The sequence below is a fragment of the Eretmochelys imbricata genome, chromosome 3 (assembly GCF_965152235.1).
Source record: "Eretmochelys imbricata isolate rEreImb1 chromosome 3, rEreImb1.hap1, whole genome shotgun sequence".
Taxonomy (NCBI): Eukaryota; Metazoa; Chordata; order Testudines; family Cheloniidae; genus Eretmochelys; species Eretmochelys imbricata.
In genome coordinates, this window is record NC_135574.1 from 3,869,200 (window position 1) to 3,889,449 (window position 20,250).

General features: G+C 55.9%; 1 protein-coding gene across 2 annotated transcripts; it reads left to right on the forward strand.

Annotated features, from left to right (window-relative positions):
* The first annotated feature begins 825 nt into the window (after positions 1–825).
* Positions 826–20,250, forward strand: DRC1 (dynein regulatory complex subunit 1). 2 transcript variants are annotated; one of them, XM_077811484.1, is made up of 17 exons: positions 826–971; positions 1,993–2,080; positions 3,844–3,956; positions 5,353–5,536; positions 6,527–6,664; positions 7,591–7,677; positions 9,526–9,648; positions 10,984–11,123; positions 12,700–12,834; positions 13,228–13,463; positions 14,103–14,245; positions 15,727–15,816; positions 16,744–16,830; positions 17,219–17,415; positions 18,011–18,154; positions 19,011–19,113; positions 20,083–20,250. In XM_077811484.1, the coding sequence occupies exons 1-17, from the start codon at positions 826–828 to the stop codon at positions 20,137–20,139; spliced, it is 2,211 nt and encodes a 736-aa protein (XP_077667610.1). In that variant the 3' UTR covers positions 20,140–20,250. The 2 variants fall into 2 exon arrangements, with proteins under 2 accessions (XP_077667610.1, XP_077667611.1); XM_077811485.1 differs by lacking the exons at positions 826–971; positions 1,993–2,080; positions 3,844–3,956; positions 7,591–7,677 and having other exon boundaries at positions 5,245–5,536.

Here is a 20,250-nt window from a genome sequence, read left to right on the forward strand (position 1 = left end):
TCAGGTTCTGGGGAGGCCAGAAGGAAGGGGCTGGAGCCTGCTGGAGAGAACAGACCTGACCCTTGCGTGGGGCCTCTGAATACAGCCGGAACCTCACTACAAACCGTCTTGGGGCCAGTGTAAGGACACACTACCGGGCTTCTGGATAGATTTGATGTGAGCAGGCGGTCCCAGTAGAGACCAGAAAAAATGATCAAGCTCGAAGTAGGTGGGAGAGAGAGGCTGATTCTGAGCAGCGATGCTGGGTGGGCGCTGGGCAGGGCAGCGACGTGGACCCTGGACCCCTAGGCCAAAGCAGGGGTAGAGGGAAGGGCCAGGAGCTGCAGCGGGGGCAGGCTAGGTGCAAGGAGCCTGGGGCTGGGCAGGTAGCCTGGCATGGACCCCGGACCCCGAGGGCAGGTGCAGGGAGACGCAGGGAGGCTGGGTGTCCAGAGCAGGGGTAGAGGGAAGGGCCGGGAGCTGCAGCGGGGGCTGGGGAGGTGCAACCAGCCAGGCCCCTGGAGCTGCAGCGAGGCCGAGGGGGATTTGCAGGGTGCGTGGGGCAGGCCACGGAACCGGGATCCAGGCAGCTGCAGGGAGGCTGGGGGCAGCGCGCGGGGGTGTGCAGGGGGCGGGGCCGGGCGCGGGCGGGGGTGTGCAGGGGGCAGGGCTGGGGCGGGGCCGGGCGCGCGCGCGGGTGTGCAGGGGGCGGGGCTGGGGCGGGGCCGGGCGCGCGCGCGGGAGTGCAGGGGGCGGGGCTGGGGCGCACACTCCCGAGCTCGCGCTCCGCCCCCGAGGCCGCGCGCCGCGTTGCTTAGCGACGCTGCGGCCTGGCCCAAGGTCGCCATGAGCCGGGCGGCGCTGGCCGAGAGGGAGCCCGAGGGGCCGGGGCAGCCGCGGGCGCGGCTCCCGTCGCTGAACTCGGAGGAGCAGGAGGAGCGGATCGCGGCCCGGCGCCTCCGTATCGCGGCTCGGGTGGAGGCCAAGCGCCGGTGAGAGCGGGGGGCTGGGTCCCCCGAACCGGCCCCGCCCCCCCTGAACCCCGAACCGGGCCGAACCCCGAACGGCCCCCCCCCCGAACCGGCCCCGCCCCCCGAACCGGGCCGAACCCCGAACTAGCCCCGCCCCCCCAAACCAGCCCCCCAAACCTGGCCGAACCCCGAACCAGCCCCGCCCCCCAAACTCTGAACCAGCCCCCTCCGAACCGCGACCCGCCTCCCCGAACCCGGACGAACCCCGAACCAGCCCCCCCCCCACCGGGCTGAACCCCGAACTGCCCCCCAACTCTGAACCAGCCCCCTGCAAACCGCCCCTCCTGAACCCGGCCGAACCCTGAACCGGGCTGAACCCCGAACTGCCCCCCTAAACGCCGAACCACCCCCCCAAACCGGGCTCAGGCGTAACCGCGAACCATCCCCCAAATTTTTCTTGTCTGAAAGTCAGTAGGAGCGGGAAGGGGGCAGCCTGGGTACCCGACTGTGGGTCGTGGGTGGTGGAGCCGGCCTATCCCTGGGAACCCAGGGGCGGATTCTTCCCCCTCCCGGAGCCAAATTATTGCTCGCGTCCATGTGACACGGGCTGTGGGAGCAACAGCCTTAGAATATGGGGACGGATCCAATCGAAGACCAGCCTTCTTCTCTGCATGGGGTCAGATGAGCCGGTGCTCCTCTGAAATCACTGCCAACCGTCTTGCAAATGAGATCTGGACCCAAACACGGAGCAGTCCGCTGGAGCTCACTAGGCAGGAGCCTCCTTACCGGGCACTGATGTGTTCCACCATGGCAGTAACCCTGTCGTCCTTGCTAACCTCCCATGTCATGATGGGGGGACCCAGCTATCTCCCGTCAGAGTCTGAGAGCATCTGGGTCCCTCTTCCATCCGAGCACTGCACTGACTCACCCTTGTGGGATCTTACAGGATTACAGAACCAGGTGTTATGGCTCCTTGGAGATCTTTAAGCTATAGAAGATGGCATGTTACTAAAGAGTTTCTCTTCCCCATGTGCCCACACAGGGAGGCCCTTGGAGAAGATCCAGATGCGAAGAAGGCTGAGGCAGAAGAACTGAGCAGGAGCCACAAGCAGATAGAAGAAAGCAGACAGGTTAGAACTAAGCTATGGCGATATAGATCAACATAGGCAAGTCGATTAGGGCGTCTGAATCACATATTTGGCTCTGGAGTCCTTTTCAGGTAGCCTTTGATGTCACAGCCCAGAGTAAACCAATGGATCTGTGTGTTTTGACATAGCCTGATCACACAGGCTGCTCAGTTGGGGACTAATGTAATGTTTGAAAAATATGTCCATATGTCAGGGAGATCTACAACCATAAGCTCATGAGAATTGTTGCGTCTTAAGCACCCAGCTGCTTCTACCTCTTCACCTTTAGGAGCTCCTGAAAACAGCCTCCTATTTTCAGCTCTGCAGCTAAAGCCTGGCCAACACACAGTATACTGAGCTTCCAAGTACAGCACGTGTTGTGTGGTGCCCTCTCATCACACTAAGGGCGCAGCGAAGCTAGGACGCACTGTGAAGGAAGGGTCCTCCTGGTGGTCACAATGATTCTTCGAGATGATGGCCTGCGTAGAGCTGCCCTGCGGGTGACACGCAGGCCTCGGACACATCTGGTTCTTTCCTGTATAGTGAGAATCTGTTGTAAGGCTCTGACCTAGAGAGGAAGGAGGGTGGGGCATGTGGGTCCATGCTGGGAGTCATCTCAAAGACCCACAGTCACCAGGGGACGTGAATCTTTTTTTCTTCTTCAGTGGAAGCAGCAGGTGCACAGACTACGTGTATTTAGGTACCTAAATATGAATGTAGGAGCCAGACTTTAGACACCCTAGCTTGAAAAATGCTAGCCAAGTAGTCCTCCAGCGTAACGAGTTTGGGCCCCTGTCATAAATATAAGGGGAAGGGTAAACCCCTTTGAAATTCCTCCTGGCCAGGGGAAAGCTCCTCTCACCTGTAAAGGGTTAAGAAGCTAAAGGTAACCTCGCTGGCACCTGACCAAAATGACCAATGAGGAGACAAGATACTTTCAAAAGCTGGGAGGAGGGAGAGAAACAAAGGGTCTGTGTCTGTCTGTATGCTGCTTTTGCCAGGGACAGAACAGGAATGGAGTCTTAGAACTTTTAGTAAGTAATCTAGCTAGGTATGTGTTAGATTATGATTTCTTTAAATGGCTGAGAAAAGAATTGTGCTGAATAGAATAACTATTTCTGTCTGTGTATCTTTTTTGTAACTTAAGGTTTTGCCTAGAGGGGTTCTCTATGTTTTCTAATCTAATTACCCTGTAAGATATCTACCATCCTGATTTTACAGGGGGAATTTCTTCATTTCTATTTACTTCTATTTTCTATTAAAAGTCTTCTTGTAAAAGACTGAATGCTTTTTCATTGTTCTCAGATCCAAGGGTTTGGGTCTGTGGTCACCTATGCAAATTGGTGAGGCTTTTTATCCAACATTTCCCAGGAAAGGGGGGGTGCAAGTGTTGGGAGGATTGTTCATTGTTCTTAAGATCCAAGGGTCTGGGTCTGTAGTCACCTAGGCAAATTGGTGAGGCTTTTTACCAAACCTTGTCCAGGAAGTGGGGTGCAGGGTTTTGGGAAGTATTTTGGGGGGAAAGACGCGTCCAAACAGCTCTTCCCCAGTAACCAGTATTAGTTTGGTGGTGGTAGCGGCCATTCCAAGGACCACGGGTGGAATACTTTGTACCTTGGGGAAGTTTTGACCTAAGCTGGTAAAGATAAGCTTAGGAGGTTTTTCATGCAGGTCCCCACATCTGTACCCTAGAGTTCAGAGTGGGGGAGGAACCTTGACAGCCCCTTTGCCTATCATTTTGCTCTGTCATTTTGCTGCATTCACAGAGGCTAGCTAAGCTGCTGAATGACGGCACACAGCTAGTGACAAATATCCAGGTGGCTGCAGACGCAAGGGAAACCCAGAGGAGGGCTGAAGAAGATGAACTGAAGCGACAGAGGTAAGAGATCCCATAGCTCTGCTGTGTCACTGGCAGGAAGATCTTTGCTCCCGTGCTAGGCCCTAAGCATCCCCTGAAAGCACCAGCTTGGGCCGCCCACATGCCGATCAACTGGGGGCTGCTTTGGCAACTCACTGGCAGGCGAGAACTGCGCTTAATTTACATAAACGAGCAAATTGCAGCCGCCCTCTTCTGTAATATGCAGAGGTGGCGTGGAGAAGCTGCAGGTCCCTGCATGCAATGCGGCCTGCCTGATTGGATCTGGATGGAGCATTGCATGCTGGTGTGTATAGCTTCCCCAGCCCGCACTCGGGCACAGAAGGTGATGGTGATTCCTTGTGAGAACCCTGTGGCCTGCAGGTTCTCATTTAGCCACCACCCCTGGTTTAGAGCAGCCAGCACTGGCCTCTCCTCTTTGGGATTGCAGTAGAGAAGCCTGGGTGTTCAGCCCCATCTCCCTGCTGTCGGACTTAGCAGTTGTCATGAGCAAACAAGTCCAGCGTTGCTGAATGGACCCGTGCCTCTTAAGAGCCCCCAGTTATTTTCATGGCACTCCACAGGAACATAGTGGGACCAGAGAGCAAGGGGACTGCTATGAAATTGTGAGCCTTTCACTTGTGGGTCACTTTTGGAGGGGACTGAGTGCAATGGTTTTGTTCTGGGCTAGTTCTTAGGTGACCTGTGTCCATCTCTCTGCTGGCAGCCTTGCTGGAAGTCTCATTAGGAAAAGCAAGCCCCCTCAGTCCCTGGTGATGGCCCACTGGCAGGGCATGTGTGTGAGGGAAGCACGTGCTGCTGCTGTGTGTACTGTACCTGCTCCCTGGATGAATGGAGGTCTTGGGTCCCTAGTGCTGCAGATCCAGCACCTTCTGCTAATGCTAACCTTACTGGATCGGTGACTGCTGCTGGAGCTAGGCTTCCTGGGCCAAGCCCACTGTCAGCAGTGGTAATGGTGCGGGGTGTCTGTGATGCTGGCCTCCTGACAGACCCAGCTTGCCAGACGAGCGTTTCCACAGCCAGTTTGTTCTGATCAATTTTTGCTTGTGTAATGTGCTCCCTTTGAATCCAGTGTATTCCCAGGGCTCTGATACAGAGACCAGTCCTGCAGCCATGTTTGTAGTGTCCTGTACATACTGGCTGCGGAGTCATCTCTCTTAGTGCATGGAGTCTTTTCAGATCGGAAGATGGAGCCTATCATTAGGGCTACAGAAAACCTTGTTGCCCCACTAAGATCTTGTCTACCCTTTGGTTTAAAACGGATTTAATCCCTAAAGCTGGTTGTCCATGAAGACACTAACATGGCTGGAAATCTCAGTGTGGATGGGCCAAGGGCAGCTGCCAAACCCTCCACCAGCCCCAGTTCTGTTATCTGCCTTGTGCTGGCTGCTCTCTGCAGGCTCGAGAAACTGGAGAATGAATCCAAGACTAATCAGGACAAGTTTGAAGAGATCACCTCAAAATGGGGCTCGGCCAAAGAGAAAACCATCCCGCAGGACCTGTGGGACGTGCTCAACCAGCAGCAGCAACAGTGTGCTCTGCTCATCGAAGAGAAGAACAAGCTCATCAGTGAACTGCAGCAGGTAGATTGCCAGAGCGTGTGTGTGTGTGTGTGTACGTACACAGCTGTGGGGCACAAAGGGTCTTGTTGGAGAATGTTAATATTAGAGGGACACTGTCTGAGAGTAAGTGACCCAGAACTGGCTGGCTGTTTTTCCAGGGCACTGTGCTACCCTACAATAACAAACCCATATACAGACTCAGCATTCACTCATGTCCTGGCAGTAACAGACCAGGACCCAAAAAATCCTGTTCCATACTTTTCCCACCCATATGCAACAACGCTCCAAGTTCACACCCAGGCTCCTTCCGAGCAATTTACTTCCCTCTCCCTCAGCTCCTCCGTTACCCCTGACTCCCCCAAGCCTTTGTGCTGCTGCTGAGGGGTGTGGGAAATATGGTTCTGGATTGTAGCTTAAATGAATTATTATTCAGAGCTCTGTATTTAGATGCCTAGTAAGGAATCTATTTGTCAAAAAACATTTACTGAGTCTTTTTTTTTGTCTATATTGTTACGGACATACTTACTGACAAGTACTTTGGAATAACTGACCAAAAATAATTGAAACTGATTTGATTATATTGTGTTATTTTGACAAATAAAATATGTAAAATTTTGCAGAACTTAAAAAGATTGCATGCAGAATTTTAAATTTTTTGTTGCAGAATTGATGTTTTTGGCACAGAATTCCCCCAGGAGTAATCTCCCTGCCAATGCATGATTGTTCCTATAGTTTACTCTTGGGGCTTTCTAGTCCTGCCACCTTTAGTCCGGACAAGGGTTAAATAGCTCAAGCATTGGGGCTTCCTCCTCCTTGCTAGCAAGTGTAGTAGATCTTCCCATCATCTCTTCTCTCTCCTAACCACTGTTCTGTTCCTCAGTTCTCTTCCCTAGTCACCTTCCATAACGTCTGAAGGGGCAGATGCAGGGTATTGATTATTAGGTTCTCTGGCTTGTGATGAACCTGTGTAGAGCAGCATTTATCAGTTCAGTGTCTGCTCTTCTCCTGCAGGAGCTGAAAAGCAAAGATGACCATTATGTGAAGGATCTCAAGAAGCAGTCAGACGACATTAACCTGCTGGTGGAGAGAATGGAGGAGCAGATCAGAAACCTAATGAAAACTTACCGTCGGGAACTCACGCAGATTGAGGTAGCAAATGGCTTCATAGCAGGATGGGAGCAAGCAGTGAATTATTCCCACAATAAATCCACCAGGGAGTTCTCCTTAATGGAATTATCTCCGGCAAAGGGGTCTTTTGCTCATTACACTGGCATTTCAGCAGCGCTGGGTTGTGGGCTGCAGTCAGATGTTTATGTGGACCAGAGCTCTCACTTTGCCAGGTAGAAATAAAAATGGAGATGAACTGAGCACTGCGGGTCCAGGTTATGTGATTATGGGGTCTTTTCCTCTCTTAAGTTACTGGGGATCCAGTGCAGTCCAGGTCAGTAGAGACTGAAAGTCGCTTCTGTTGATGGCTGTTCATTCCCAGATGTTTAAGGCCAGAAGGGACCATTCTGATTATCTAGTCCAACCTCCTGTAGAATGCAGGCCAGAGAATTTCACTCAATGGCCCATAAGTTTTGGTTGAGCTAGAGCGTTTCTTTCAGTTTAATGTAGTGGCTTGTTGTGTGAACTAGATTTCATCCTTGCACCCATGCTAAACTGTTCAAAGCCATCTTCCTACAAACTGAGAGCCAACAGCCTGCTTAACCCCAGACCCAGTAACGCCAGCCTTTATACCTGGCAACTGCTGGGTCTGTGTTGCTGTCGGGGCAATAGGAAGCGCACGTTGTCTCATGGTTAGAGCAGCGCACTTAAGAGTCCCGAGGACTGGTTCTCTTTCCAGCCCTGCCACTGATCCCTGGTGTGACCTCGGGCACAGGGAGAGGATGCTGTGTCTGGGTGGCACCTGGCGGCGATCTGGAGCTGGCTTCTGTCACAGAAGCCTCTTGCCATTGCTCCCAGAGCTTGGCCTGGTAAACAAGGCTCGTCCAGCATGGCAGAGCTGGCAGCAAGCAGGGAGTGGGCCTTGCGCTGTGCACAGCAACCCGCTCACTGCACTGTCTCCTTGTCAGAAAGCTTTCGAGCTGGAACGGCGAGAGCTGCTGAGCAGCAATAAGAAGAAATGGGAGCAAGCCATGCAGGACCACAACGCACAGGAGGTAAGGGCCTCAGGGGGAATTGTGATCTGCGAAGGAAGGCTCCTGGGCCAGCAGCTGCTCCTAGGCACTGAGCAGTAGCACGTCTCAGTCCCTGTGCTCGCTCTTGACATTGAAGAGCCTGGGGTCAGAAGGGGCCAGGTGTGGGCAGAGAGTAGGTGGGCCGAAGCCCAGTCCTTGGCAGGGTAATGAATGCTTCACTCTGCCCCCCTCTTGTAGGGTTCATGCTTGCTACAGGGCAGGCGTAACTCAGCAGCCCAGCAACGCAGGATCAGGCTGCCCTGCACTCCTTGTCCGTATTGCTCTGTACCTTGAAAAAGACACGGGAGGCAATTGTCCTGCTCTGCTCAGCGCTGGTGAGACCTCAGCTGGAGCACTGTGTCCACTGGGCGCCATACGTTAGGAAAGATGTGGGCAAACTGGAGAGTCCAGAGGAGAGAGACAAAACTGATCAAAGGTTTCGAAAACCTGCCCTGTAGGGAAAGGTTAATAAAAGTGGGCCTGTTTAGTCTTAAGAAAAGAAGACTGGGGGGGGGTGGAAACGACTGGGGGACTTGATAAGTCCTCAGATCTGTTCAGGGCTGTTATAAAGAGGATGGGGATCGATTGTTCTCCATGGCCACTGAAGGAAGGACAAGAAGTGACGGGCTTTATCTGCAGAAGGAGATTCATGTTAGTTTTTAGGAAAACACTCTGTCTGCGTAGCTAAGCTCTGAAATAGGCTTCCCAGGGAGGTTGTGGAATTCCCGTGACTGGAGGTTTGTAAGAACAGGTTGGACAAACCCCTGTGGGGGATGGTCTAGGTTCACTTGGTCCTGCCTCAGCACAGGGGGCTGGACTAGATGACCTCTCGAGGTCCTTTCCAGCCCTACGTTGCTATGACTCTGTGATTCTATAATCTCCGAAAGGTCGGGCTGGAAGGGAGATCAAGAGGGCATCTAGTCCAGCCCCCAACGCTGAGGTAGGATGAAATATACCTCAGTGTGAGGAGGAGTATTGGACTACGTTGTGTTAGTACACACAGGATTCCCACTTCCTTCTGCCCTGCCCCCAGTCACTTCTGCCCCTTCAGCCAGGGCTGGTTGCTTGCTCTTACTATGGAGGCCAGGAAGTTGGGAGAGCCACCTTGGAGCTTGGAGTCTGTGCAGAGGCAGCGAGATACCTCGGTGATGTGCAGACTAAAAATGAATGAACAGAAGGGGGATCCCGTATATGGTTGGTCTTTTTTCCACTCGTTTTTTGTTTGATTGACTGTTAGGCCACATCCTCAGCTGGTGTAGATCTGCTGAGCTCCCACAGACTTCAGCGGAGCTGTGCAAATTCACACCAGCTAAGCTCTGGTCCCGGTTTTGTACACGAACTCTTTGCTGCACTGGGGCTTCTTGGTGGCTGTGATGTGCCTGGTAAAGAATCACAGTGGAGCAGGAACAGCCGGCGTCACTTCAGAGGCCTGAAAGGAAAGGGATGGAATGGGTATCCAATTAGCCTGGCTAACAGCACATACCGGGTGAGCAGGCATTCAGGGACAAGAGCAGGTGGCTGGTCCTGTACCGCCTATTCCAGTCACACCCACATTACACCCCGCATGCACGGTGTGTAAGGGAAAGACCTAGTGATGGTGTCTGAAGTAAAGACTGTCCGGAGTTGGGCACAGGGAGTGACACTCCTGCCTGGTTCGTTGATAGCCCAAGGAACATTGTCCCCACTAGGCTGCTGCCTGGGAATGATCCATATCCCTCCTTGCTTTTGACTTGCCAGGGCAGCTGGGATCAAGAAGGCTGAGCAGCCAATCAGAACCGTGGCGATTCTCTGCGGTCGTTTGACTCTCCTCTGGTCTCCTTCTGCCCTCAGCTGGAGAACTTGATCACCCGCATGCAGACTGTGGAGGAGTACGAGAAGCAGCTGAATCAGCTGCAGGTGAAGGATGCCGAGGAATACACTACCATCAAAATCCAGCTGGAGAACGATGTACAGGTGTGGAGAGCAGGGCTCCGGGGGAGCAGAGACACAGGACCCCACTGAGTGCATAGAGTGACAAGGAGAACACAGCGACAGCTCTGTGGCTGTCAAGGGGAAGGGCTAAGCTAAATGGCTTTTTAGGAGGTCTAAGCTAAATGGCTACATTTCCGCAAACCGCACAGCTTGTACTGAGAGGGGAGAGAAGGGCAGCAGAATCAAACACTCTCAGCCTTTCTGGGGCTTGGCTTCAGGGTACAAAAGTTAACAGTAGCAACCGTCCCCCCCTCGTCCCCCCAAGCTGGGCTACTCCTAGGATTCCTCCCTCATGATTGCTCAACCTGCCCCCTAGATCCTCTCAGACAGTCACTTCCAGCTCTCTTATATCCAGATGGAGTAATGAGCCACATGTATTAGTGAGTTAGCAGTGCTTACTTGCGATCAGCACCTGCTAATAGGGTGGGGGTTTCAGGCAAACACTGCCTGCTTGTTACAAGGATAGAAACCTTCATGCATGTTACCTTTTATCTAACTAGGCTCAGGAAGGCACTTCCCTCTGGATAGATTATTCCAGAATTATCCGTGATTGTGGCTTCCTGTGAAGCCACTGGTACTGGCCACTCAGCCGAGGGACTGAACTAGCTGGATCCCTGGTCTGCCCGGCACAGCAATTTCTGTCTTCCTAAGTAACCACCGTTCATATTGCAGACCTTGTGACTGAGATGTAAAATAACCCTCTTCCTACCGATATGTCTTCAAGTGCTTGAATAACAATGTGTCCAACAGGAGGGAGGTAGAGAGATTCTCACACCTGCACCTGGATTGTGCGGCTTTAGCTCAGACAGTAGATGCTGCCTCTTCCCGTGTGCTGCCATGACAGCTGAGGGCCCCTTAACACTCGCGCTGACATCGCTTGGCTGGGGGCTGCTGGCAGGGAGTTTGGAGCCTGTGACTCTCCTTGCCAGCTGATGGAACAGGACCTACAGGGCCTGGGGCACGCCTGTCCATGCTGCCGCCTGAGGGGTTGGCATGGGGGTGAGGAAGGTGATGCACTCTTTCTCCATGGCACTGAGTCAGTGGGTGACAGGTTAAATTAGGGGTTCTATAGCATGTCAGTACAGTGAATGTTTGTAGCCCCTTTCTATCAAGGAGGGCTTCGTACAGGGCTCGTCCTTTAGAGGAGCTTCACTGTAAGACTTCTGCACTGTCTGCTAGAGCCTGGGGAGTCCGTTCTAGGCCCCCTCTTTTGAGAGCCCCAGGGCCAGCCGTGGGATGGCAGGGAGGGGCTCTGTACTTGCAAACCTTCCCTTGGATACAACAGAGGATGGCTTTTTATTTTGTTTGGAATCACAGATCCTGGAGCAGCAGCTGCAGCAAATGAAAGCCATTTACCAGCTGAACCAGGAGAAGCTGGAATACAACTTCCAGGTGCTAAAGAAACGGGATGAGGAAAACACCATCATAAAATCCCAGCAGAAAAGGAAACTCAACCGGTAAAAGATCAACCCAGTTCGTGTGGGGTTGGGGCAACGCCTGCAGCCATACTCAGCATTCTCTGGGTCACTGTCCATGTTCTCACTGCAGGCCACAGCCCTCTCCCTTCCCCCACAAAGGCTGAATATAATCCAGCTTTGCACAGGGGCTCTGTGAACAGAGTCCTTCCCACTCCAGGGGTGCTGCAGCCACTGGGCTGGGACGGGGGTGAGGAGTGGCCCACGTTCAGGTGCTAGGACATGCTTGCCCTTGTATGTCCGGCTCTGGATGTGTGTATGGATTTATTTACTCCTGGGGAAATTCTGCACAGGTACATAATTTATGTCCCCTGCAGATTTCTTTGCTTCCCCACAGAAAAATGACTTTCTGACGGGGAAGCAAAGGGAAGCCACAAGAGCGGTCATGCAACCTTCCCAAGCAGTATGTTTCGGGTGCCAGGGTAGCCGGCAGAGAGGTAAATCACTTGGGGCAGAGGGTGGGAATGGGGAAGACCCGGCTGGTGGCTCCTACCCTGCGCCGGACTCAGCTGCTAGTCCTGACTGGGCTGGGGAGGACAGGACTTCCTCTTCCCCTGCACGGCATCCGGGGCTGGGTCAGACCCACCCCCAGATTTCTCCCCCGGCTGCAGGAAACTCTGCAAACTCCCCTCCCCCCACATTTCCTGCACCCATCACTCCTCAGCTGCAGTGGGAGGGATCCCTGTACAGGGAGCTGCTACCCCATCCGCCCAACTCTCGTGCATCCAGACCCCTTCATACCCAGACTCTCCCACTGAGCCTCACCCCCCTGCACTCAGAAGCCCCACCTGATGAGCCCCACTCCCCCTGCACCTGGAACACCCCGATGAGCCAGCCACACCTGGATCCCCACCCCACCGAGCCCCAACCAGATGCACCTGGATCCCCACCCCATTGAGTCCCACTCCCTCAGTATCTAGACCTCCACTGAGCCTCTCCACACCCAGACCCCCCTGTCAAGCTCTATCTTCCCCCATACCCAGACCCCCCCTGCTGAGTCCCACCCATCTTCACCGGGACCCCTCTGCAGAGTCTCATTACCATTGCACCCAGAACCCGCCAATGAGCCCCTGTGCATCCAGATCCCGCCCTGCACCTGGATCCCCCACTAAGATGCTCACGCCAAGATTGCCCCACAGAGAACCCTCTCAACCCACACCTGGATCCCCCTATGCTACGCCCCTCCAGGCTTGGATCTTGCCTTGCTGAGCCTGCCTGCCCACACCTGGCACAGAGGGGCAGGGCTCTGGGGTGTTTCTGGGCAGACCCGGTCCTTGCGCTGTGTCACAGTTGGGTGCAGCCTCACTGCTGAGTCTGTGTTCCAGGGTGCGGGGGGGAGCTGCACAGTGATCTCCCACCTCTGTGCAGCCTGTGGCCTGTGCTCCCCAGAGTCATGCTGGAGCCCCCACATTTATTTGACAAAATTTGCAGAATTTTGCAGGATTTTAAAATATTGTGCACAGAATTTTAATCTTTTTGGCACAGAATTTTTAATTTTTTGGCACAGAGTGCCCTCAGAAGTAATTTATTGTTGTTAACAGCCTGCTCTCCTCCTCAGGCTGCATGATGTGCTCAATAACTTGAGAATAAAACTGGCCAAACAGATAAAGCAATTCCAGGAGGAGAACCAGAACCTGACGGCCGATTACAAGCGCATAGTGGAGCAGTACAAGGACCTGCAGGGAACGATGAGGTATGGTGTGTCCCAGAGACACAGCCTCTCTTTGAGCAGGACGAATTCACTTGGGCACTGGAGGGCAGCTTGGCGGGACCCCCAGGGCCTCATCAATTAGTCCAAAGAGAGCAGATAGCAGCCACCCTTGCCTGGCTGCTTGGCTCAAAGTGGAGCATTGCTGGGGGGCCAGTAGTCTCTGGGATCTGCTCCACTGTCTTAAAGTTAAAGGTAGCTGCAGGCCCCATTGTGGCCCTCACCGGGCAGCTGTGGGGAGAGAGGTTACTCTCCGAAGCCTGTGACTGAGCACTGTCGGGGGCTTCTGACCCACAGAGGCACCCCATTGCTCCAGAGCATGGAATGCGGCATGGCACAAGCCTGACTCACAGGCAGGGGTCTTCCCCCTCTCGGCAGACACTTTGCCGTCGTTGATGCCCAGAAGTTCCTGGAGATCTGGCTGATGAACGAGGAGGAAGCCAAAGGGCTGATGTGGAAAGCTCTCGAGGCTGATCGCGTCATTCACACCCAGCAGCTGGGGCTCCCCTGGGTGGAGCCTGACTACTGGTTCCTGGACAACGTGGGCCCCATCGTGCACCGCAAGGCAATCAAATCTGCCAGCAAGCTGGCCCAGGAGGTGATGGCATTAACAGGTGGGACTCATGGAGGCTGTAATTCCCCGAGGATCTCAAAGCCCTTTCCATGCTCTCACTGCTGACGCCTCCCTGCACCCCATCTCGGAGGAGGAGGAGGCTGAGGCCCAAAGGGGTTCAGCGACTTTCCAGGAGGGCTCAGTGAGTCCTTACTAGGTGGGGATAAACCCACTAGCTCCCAAATCTCAGTGCCCTGCTCTGCTTTGCCTCTCCGGGGTGTGGCGGGAAAGCAAAGGGACTTGTTGTCATTGTAAAACCCCTGGGACCGCCAGACCAGATCTCTTTCTAATGACATGCACCTCTGCCCGCTGGCTGAGGCTGGGGTGGTGTCCGAGCCAGCCCTGCACGTTCTCTGCAAATCCAGGTTTAAAATGGAAACTCCTCTGCTCCCAACCACCCCATACCCACCTGCTCCTCGTTGTCTCCAGCTCCTAGAGGCCAGTGCAACATCAGATGCACTCGCTGCTTGCCAAGGTTTGCATCAGCTGCTGAAGTGGTAACCACACGAGGTGGCCTCCAAGCATCTCCCCTTTCACAGCCCTCTGACTAGATTCCTGTGCTGATTCCCTGGGGGTGGTTACCTGTGCCAGGTGAGGAGTGCAGCAGGCGATGGGTCTTCCCTCTCCCCTTGTGCTTCAGAAAGCAGCCAGCAGGAAGAGGAGGAGGAGGCTGCGGAGGAAGGAAGACAAGAGGTGGCGGAGGCTGGAGAGGAAGTTAAACCTCCCCGGCACGTCTTGGTGAAGTCTGTCAAACACATCCTGGAGCTCCTGTGCGACGAGTCGGTGAGTTGGGCCGTCCTGGCCAGCTCCGACCGCAGAGGGCTCTGTGCTGCAGAGGATGTTGGCCCTTAGCCGGGCCGCTCCTTCGCAGAACAGCTCCTTGGATCTGAGGATTGTCTTCTTTTCCTGCCCCCGCACTCTGGCTTCCAATGGGTTCAAACATCATCTGAGCCAGGGTCAGGTCCCCGTGCTTTCTACAGCAGCACCTGGCACAGTGAGTCGCTGACCCTCTTGGTGCTACTTTAATGCTCCTAATCATCCAGCTGTCTCAGTGGAGGGGTCACCCTTCAGGGCGACTGAGACCCATTCAGCCGGGCGTTCACGTGGGGAACAGACAGGAGTGTGAGTGCTGTTGTGTTGCCAATGTCTCTTAGCCCCTTGCGGGGCTTTCCGGGTCTGAACTGCCACCTGCCCGTGCAGCATCTCTTGCTGCAGAATGTGTGTGTGAGAGGAGATGCTGGTATGTGTTTGGTGCCGCCTGCCTGCCACACCTCGGGGGAGGGGGTAGAATGGGGCTGGCGCAATATGGGATACACCGAAATAGCAATTGGCTAAGCTGCATTCGCAAGAGCTTGTAGGGATCTAAAAACGTCCTTCCAGGGAGCGTCCTATGGATCGGCAGGGTCAGACAGCTGTCGCGCCATGGCACGAGCCCCATGAGACCCTCTGCCAGGGTAAACGCAGCCCTGCAGCCCGACGCCCTCAGCTCTGCCAGGTGTCAACAGCAACTCAGCGCGAGCCCTGCTGGAGACAGCACGAAGCTGCAAAGCCAGGGGTCCGCATACCTCTGAGTCGGTGACACCTTGCACATCAAACAGCTGCTGGACGGGGTGTCACAGCTGTCACGTGCCAGACGTGGCCTGCTTAGAGCTTCCTCCCCAGAGGGATACACGGGAGGTTTTCCCCTAAGTGTGTGTTAATACACTGCCCGCTGTGGCTGTCACCAGCTCCGGTGGAGAGGGTTATACCTGGTGCCACCTACTGGCTGAACAGTGTAATTCAGTTCGGCATTCTCTTACATCCTGTCCCAGCTGACAGCCATCAGACACACTAGAAAGTGATTTCCAAGTGCAGGGGGGACGTGATTTCTGAGGTAACCAGGCCCAGTGCCCCACACTTGTCCTGCTGTTGTGTGAACTCTAACCCACCGTGAGATTGGGCTTTTCCACACCCCAGTCTGCAGCAGGTTAGGGTGTGTGCAGTGGGATTCAAATCACCATTGCAAAAGTTATTTAAAAACCTCTCTTAGTATGCCCAGGGCAGGAGGTTCTGAGCTGGGAGCTGTGCTACATTCTAGACCCAGATGAGAAATGGTCCCATCCCTCCAGATCACTTGAGTCCCCGTTATTTGAGCGTGGAGGTTAGCACAGAGTAACTGTGCTGTGGCTGGTTCTGCCTGTTGGGTGAGTTAGCAGCTCTGGGATCCTAGTGTGAATTGAAACACTCGCTCCTGCGAACTCAGCGTCTTGTGATTTCCTTCCAAGGGCTTCCTGATAGAGAGCAAGCTGCTGGGACTCCTGCAGCCCCTGGAGAGGCACGAGCGCTCCCTGATGAGGCTGGATGCAATCTTTGCGGTTAGTGGGGTGTCTTGCACAAAGCACATAGGTTAGGGGCACTGCAGGAACACACCCCAAAACCAGCCCCAGTGCCCGCGGGCTGAGAGCTGCTGGTGGATGATGCAGCTCCACAAGGGCGGACCTGCTGAGACGCTGCCTTTAGAAGCTTGTCACCTGCAAGGGGGGGAAGGGAGGAGGGGCATGGTCCATGCACATGTGACTTCCCGTAGGACTCAGCGGGGTGATCTCGTGTGCTCTGTTCCGGGAGTTTAGCTGGGGAAGGTGGCGGGGGAGGCTCCCTTCCCAAGGGGGATTGCAAGGCAGAAGGAGTAAGGGAGATGGGATGTGGCTGAAGCCAGTTCCTCCCTTTGCCACCCCTAGTGCCATCAGCTCCCACTCCCCTGGCACTCGCTCCCACTGATCCCCCAACCCCAACACACTCCTGGGCCTTCCGGCTCCCACCCTGTCCTGTGTCATTCCCAATAGAGCCCTCCATCCCCCCTGCAGATATCCCTGCTGCTGCCACTAAGACTCCACGTCTCACATCCCCTTCCCCCCGGGGCCTACCCTCTTGAGGTCCTTTGTGGCCACCACCCTTTTGCCCGAAGAGAGCTGGGCTCCTCTCCCCTTCTTTGGGAGGAGGGATGGGTTTGGAGCCGTGTGACTTCCCCAGGGAAAGAGGGTAAGCATGTACTGCTGCAGGGCTCCCAGCGTCTGACATCCCACTGAGAAAGACCAAGAGCTTGACCTGAACCTGGTCTTTCACTTGCCCCAGCTGAGCTCTCCTGCTGGTCCCACGCCAGCCCCCTTCGCATTGGGAAGGGAAGGGCTGTGAATTTAGCTCAGGCCCATGGGCCGCTCCTCTAAAGGAAGCGGGAAGGGACCAGAGCAACATCTCGGAGTCCCAGCTGCCACCCGATCTGCTGTTTCTCTGCCTTTCTCCAGGCCCTCGAAATTGACAATGAAGACGACGTGTATACGCTGGTGGATTTCTTCTTGAAGTTCAAAGCCCAGCAGGTCGTCTCCAGCCCGGTACGATGAACGTGGGCATCGCGGGATGAGACCCAGCAGCCCCGGGAGGAGATGGGGCTTGTAAAGCCCCGCGGAGGGGAGGGAGTTGGTGTTGCTCTTACCAAGAGAACCAGCGTGGTCCAGAGGCTGCAGCCATGACACCATTGAAATGGGTGAAGTCTGAGTTTCCACCAGTGCTGAATTTGGCCCCCAGGCCCCTGTGCTTTGTGCCCAGTGAATACAGATGTCAGTCATAGACACTAAACCAGGGCTCCGGATGGCTGGAAGCCTCCCGGGTTTGCAGGTTAGGGTAGAGGTGCTGTGGGCTGGGAGGAGCATTACCGGGTTAGCTGTAGTTGGAGCCCTGTGTGGCTGGAGTTCACTCCCGGTGCGTGTGGCTGCCGTGCAGAGTAAGGAGTGGGCAGTGGAGGAGGGCCCTGAAGAATTCGCTGTGGATGCAGTGAAGGACGACGGGGGATCCGCTGCCCCGAAGGAGGAAGGCACGGCCCATCAGAGCTCGGCAACGTCACTGTCCTCTTTGCTCTTCCATCACGATGACGTCCTCAAGGCCCTCAAAGCATTTGTCCGGGACTTCCAGAAGTCGAGGTGAGCAGAGCTCGTTAGCTGGGAATGGGGAGGGGGGCTGGGCCTCGTAGGCTGGTTGCGAGTACGAGAGAACGGGCTGCAGGAGTAGCCCCGTGATCCGAGCGTGTGAGCTGGAGGAGGGGCAAGGCACGGGAACTGCGGGAGTGAGGCTGGGGAGAGCGGGAGGTGCATCTGGGCTGGGGATTGGCTGCGAATGCACTGGACGGGTGTGCTGGGCTACGGAGGCTGCGCTGATCTGCCCAGCAGTGGAAAGGTCCCCGCCGTCTCCCCCGGGCACAACTGGTTTCTGCAGGCAACGTTGACGAGGGGGGGTAGGGCAGGTTCCCCACAGTGAGTGGGGTTCATTCTGCCTGGGACAGCTGTGCAGTGGGGAGCAGGTTGGATTGGGTGGGGTGAACATGGTGGGGCAGGGAGGGGCAGGCAGACGTGGATGAACAGTTGTGGTGGAGAGGAGCCAGTCGCTGGCAGCAGGGAGCTGTGAGGCTAATGCCAGCGCTGCCCCAAGCTATGGCCCCTCCTTTCAGACCTGGCTGGGTGACCGGAAGGGTGGGCCGAGCAGTGCCGTGAGCCCAGGGCTCCTCTCTCTGTCCCTTAGGGACAAGCGGCCGCAGGTGAAGAAGGTGATGGAGGAACGGGACAACTCCAAGGATTCTGAGTATTGGGAGGCCCTGGCTCACGTCATCCCAGAGTCAAAGCTGAAGGTTTGGGACGCGCTGGAGGCGGCATTGGAGAAATACTAGTAAGTGCCCCAGCCAGGGGCCCCCAGCCATCCCACCCTTGGGTGTGAACACACCAGGCCTGGTAGTGCTGACGGGGTTTGTCATTAGACGTGCGACAGAGCCCAGTGGCTTGCTGGGACATTCCTCTGGGCTGCTTGCCCCCAGCTGCCAGTGCACACGTGGGGGGCTTGTCTTCATGTGTTCTGAGGGCTCAGCCTGGGGGAACCTGCAGACAGTGCCTGTACAAAGGGTTATCTGGCCATTAATGAACTCCAGGGGAGTCCGGCTCCCAGTGGGGAAGCGCTGGTTCCTGGCCTGAGAGAGCCCTTGCTGGGCCGTGGCTGGAGGTCGGGTGACCCCTGGTGGTGGGATAGTAGAAGATCAGTTTCTTGTATCTGGTTGGTTCATGTTAGGCTCCTGCCCATCCTTGAGTGCCCTGTAAGTGACCTGAGCATGACTCTTCAGCGCTGCCTCCTTCAACGGAGGTTTTCCACCAGTGACATTCACAGCATCAGCCGCTCGAGCACACCGAACGCTCCCCCCAGCTGAGCTTCCCAGCCTCTGGGCCCCCTGCAGTCAGGAGGGACTGTGCTATGTCAGTGGCGTTCTCCAGGGTGCACTCAGTCGCTCCTGTGCGCCTGCGGAAGGCGAGCTGGGAGGAACACAGGATCTAACTGAAACGCCAGGGGCCATTTGTTGGCAACACAATCAATTTAGCCAGGCTGGGGCATCGCTCATCCTCCGCTCTTGAGAAAAGCGGGACCACAGCTATACGTGTGAAATACAAAGGGCCTGTTAAAAGCCAAGCCCCCAGACCCACGGGGAGGAGGCTTTGCCGTCGGGAGGTTTGACCCATTTCCCTTCCTCTTTGTGAAGCTACGTTCTGAGCCAGCGGTCGAAGCTGCTCACCGATCTTGATGGGCTCCAGCAGCAGAACACGGAGCTGCACATGCTGCTGCATCAGTACCTCACCTCCAAGGTGAGTGGGAGCTGGTACCTCGCTGGGCCCAGGGCCGCTGGGCAGCTGCACTCGCTGGCCGGCAGAGAGCTACGTGAATGCTTATTGCTAAGGCTGCCAGACGCCCTGCATGGCAGCTGCCCCCATGGCCCTGTGGCAGTGGGCAAGGATGAGGGGAGGTGATGCAGGGTGTAACCGGCCCGGCTGACACCTCACAGGCTGCAGGCAAGCAGAAGAGGTGATTTCTGAGCTGTGGGAGGTGGAACAGGCTGGTCCTTGGGGCTGCAGCCAGGGCCTACCCATGCATCCTCTGCCAGCCAGGGTGGGCAAGTGGAGGGGTGGAGAGATGCCAGGGGGATGGGCATAGGGCCAGGAGGGGCTCTGAGGGCCAGCAGAGGGTTGGGTAGTGGGGTGGACCCAGTAGAGACCTCTTCAGGGGGGTGAAGTGATGGTGTGCGTGCAGAGAGAGGATGCCATTGGGACAGATGAGCAGAGCAGGAGGAGAGAGAAACCAACCCTGCAGCGTTTGGACTGAAATGGGCAAAGGGTCCTAGGTCCCCGGTGTGCATGTTCCCCCCCCCCCACACACCCCGTCTCCCAGCTGACAGCAGGTTGGGGGGCCGGGAGGGACATGCAGTACGTCCCATATTGTTCCAGGACGTGAGTATTCAGGGCTGGGAATCCGGCGCCTTCCCAGACACAGCACTTGCTGTACCCGGAGAGGAAAGGTGGGAATGGGCAGGGGACACTCACTGTCCCTGAGCCCCGCTGAGCGGCAGTACTAGGGTCAGCCTGGACCCAGCCAGGGAACAGCGTAGCTCTTCTCCCCATCGCGGCTCGGAACCGGAGTGTAACGCCAGCGGGCAGAGCGTAGTGGCACCTCGTCCCCTCCCAGAGTGAGGCCCCCGGGGCCTCTTCCAAGCCGGTGGGTGTGGTGTGCCCCCGAGAGCACCGTCACCCTCACTGTGGCCTCGGCTTGTCCCGGCGCAGGTGAACCAGGAGCTACTGATTCCACCCACCCACGTGGTAGAGCTGATGACGCCGTGACGGTCAGGAGGCCAGGAGTGCCGGCAGCCAGCATGAGGTCCCTGCCGTACGCCCCTCCCCATGAGCCTGCGGTGCTGGATCCGGGGCATTCGCTGGATGGCAGTGGCTGGA

What these genes read in the sequence shown, in the direction of transcription:
- DRC1 (XM_077811484.1), top strand. Translation starts at nt 826, where the DNA reads ATGAGCCGGGCGGCGCTGGCCGAGAGGGAGCCCGAGGGGCCGGGGCAG. An exon ending in AGGACCACAACGCACAGGAG is followed by an intron (nt 7,678 to 9,525) that starts GTAAGGGCCTCA and finishes TTCTGCCCTCAG; the next exon opens with CTGGAGAACTTGATCACCCG. An exon ending in AGCTCCTGTGCGACGAGTCG is followed by an intron (nt 14,246 to 15,726) that starts GTGAGTTGGGCC and finishes TTTCCTTCCAAG; the next exon opens with GGCTTCCTGATAGAGAGCAA.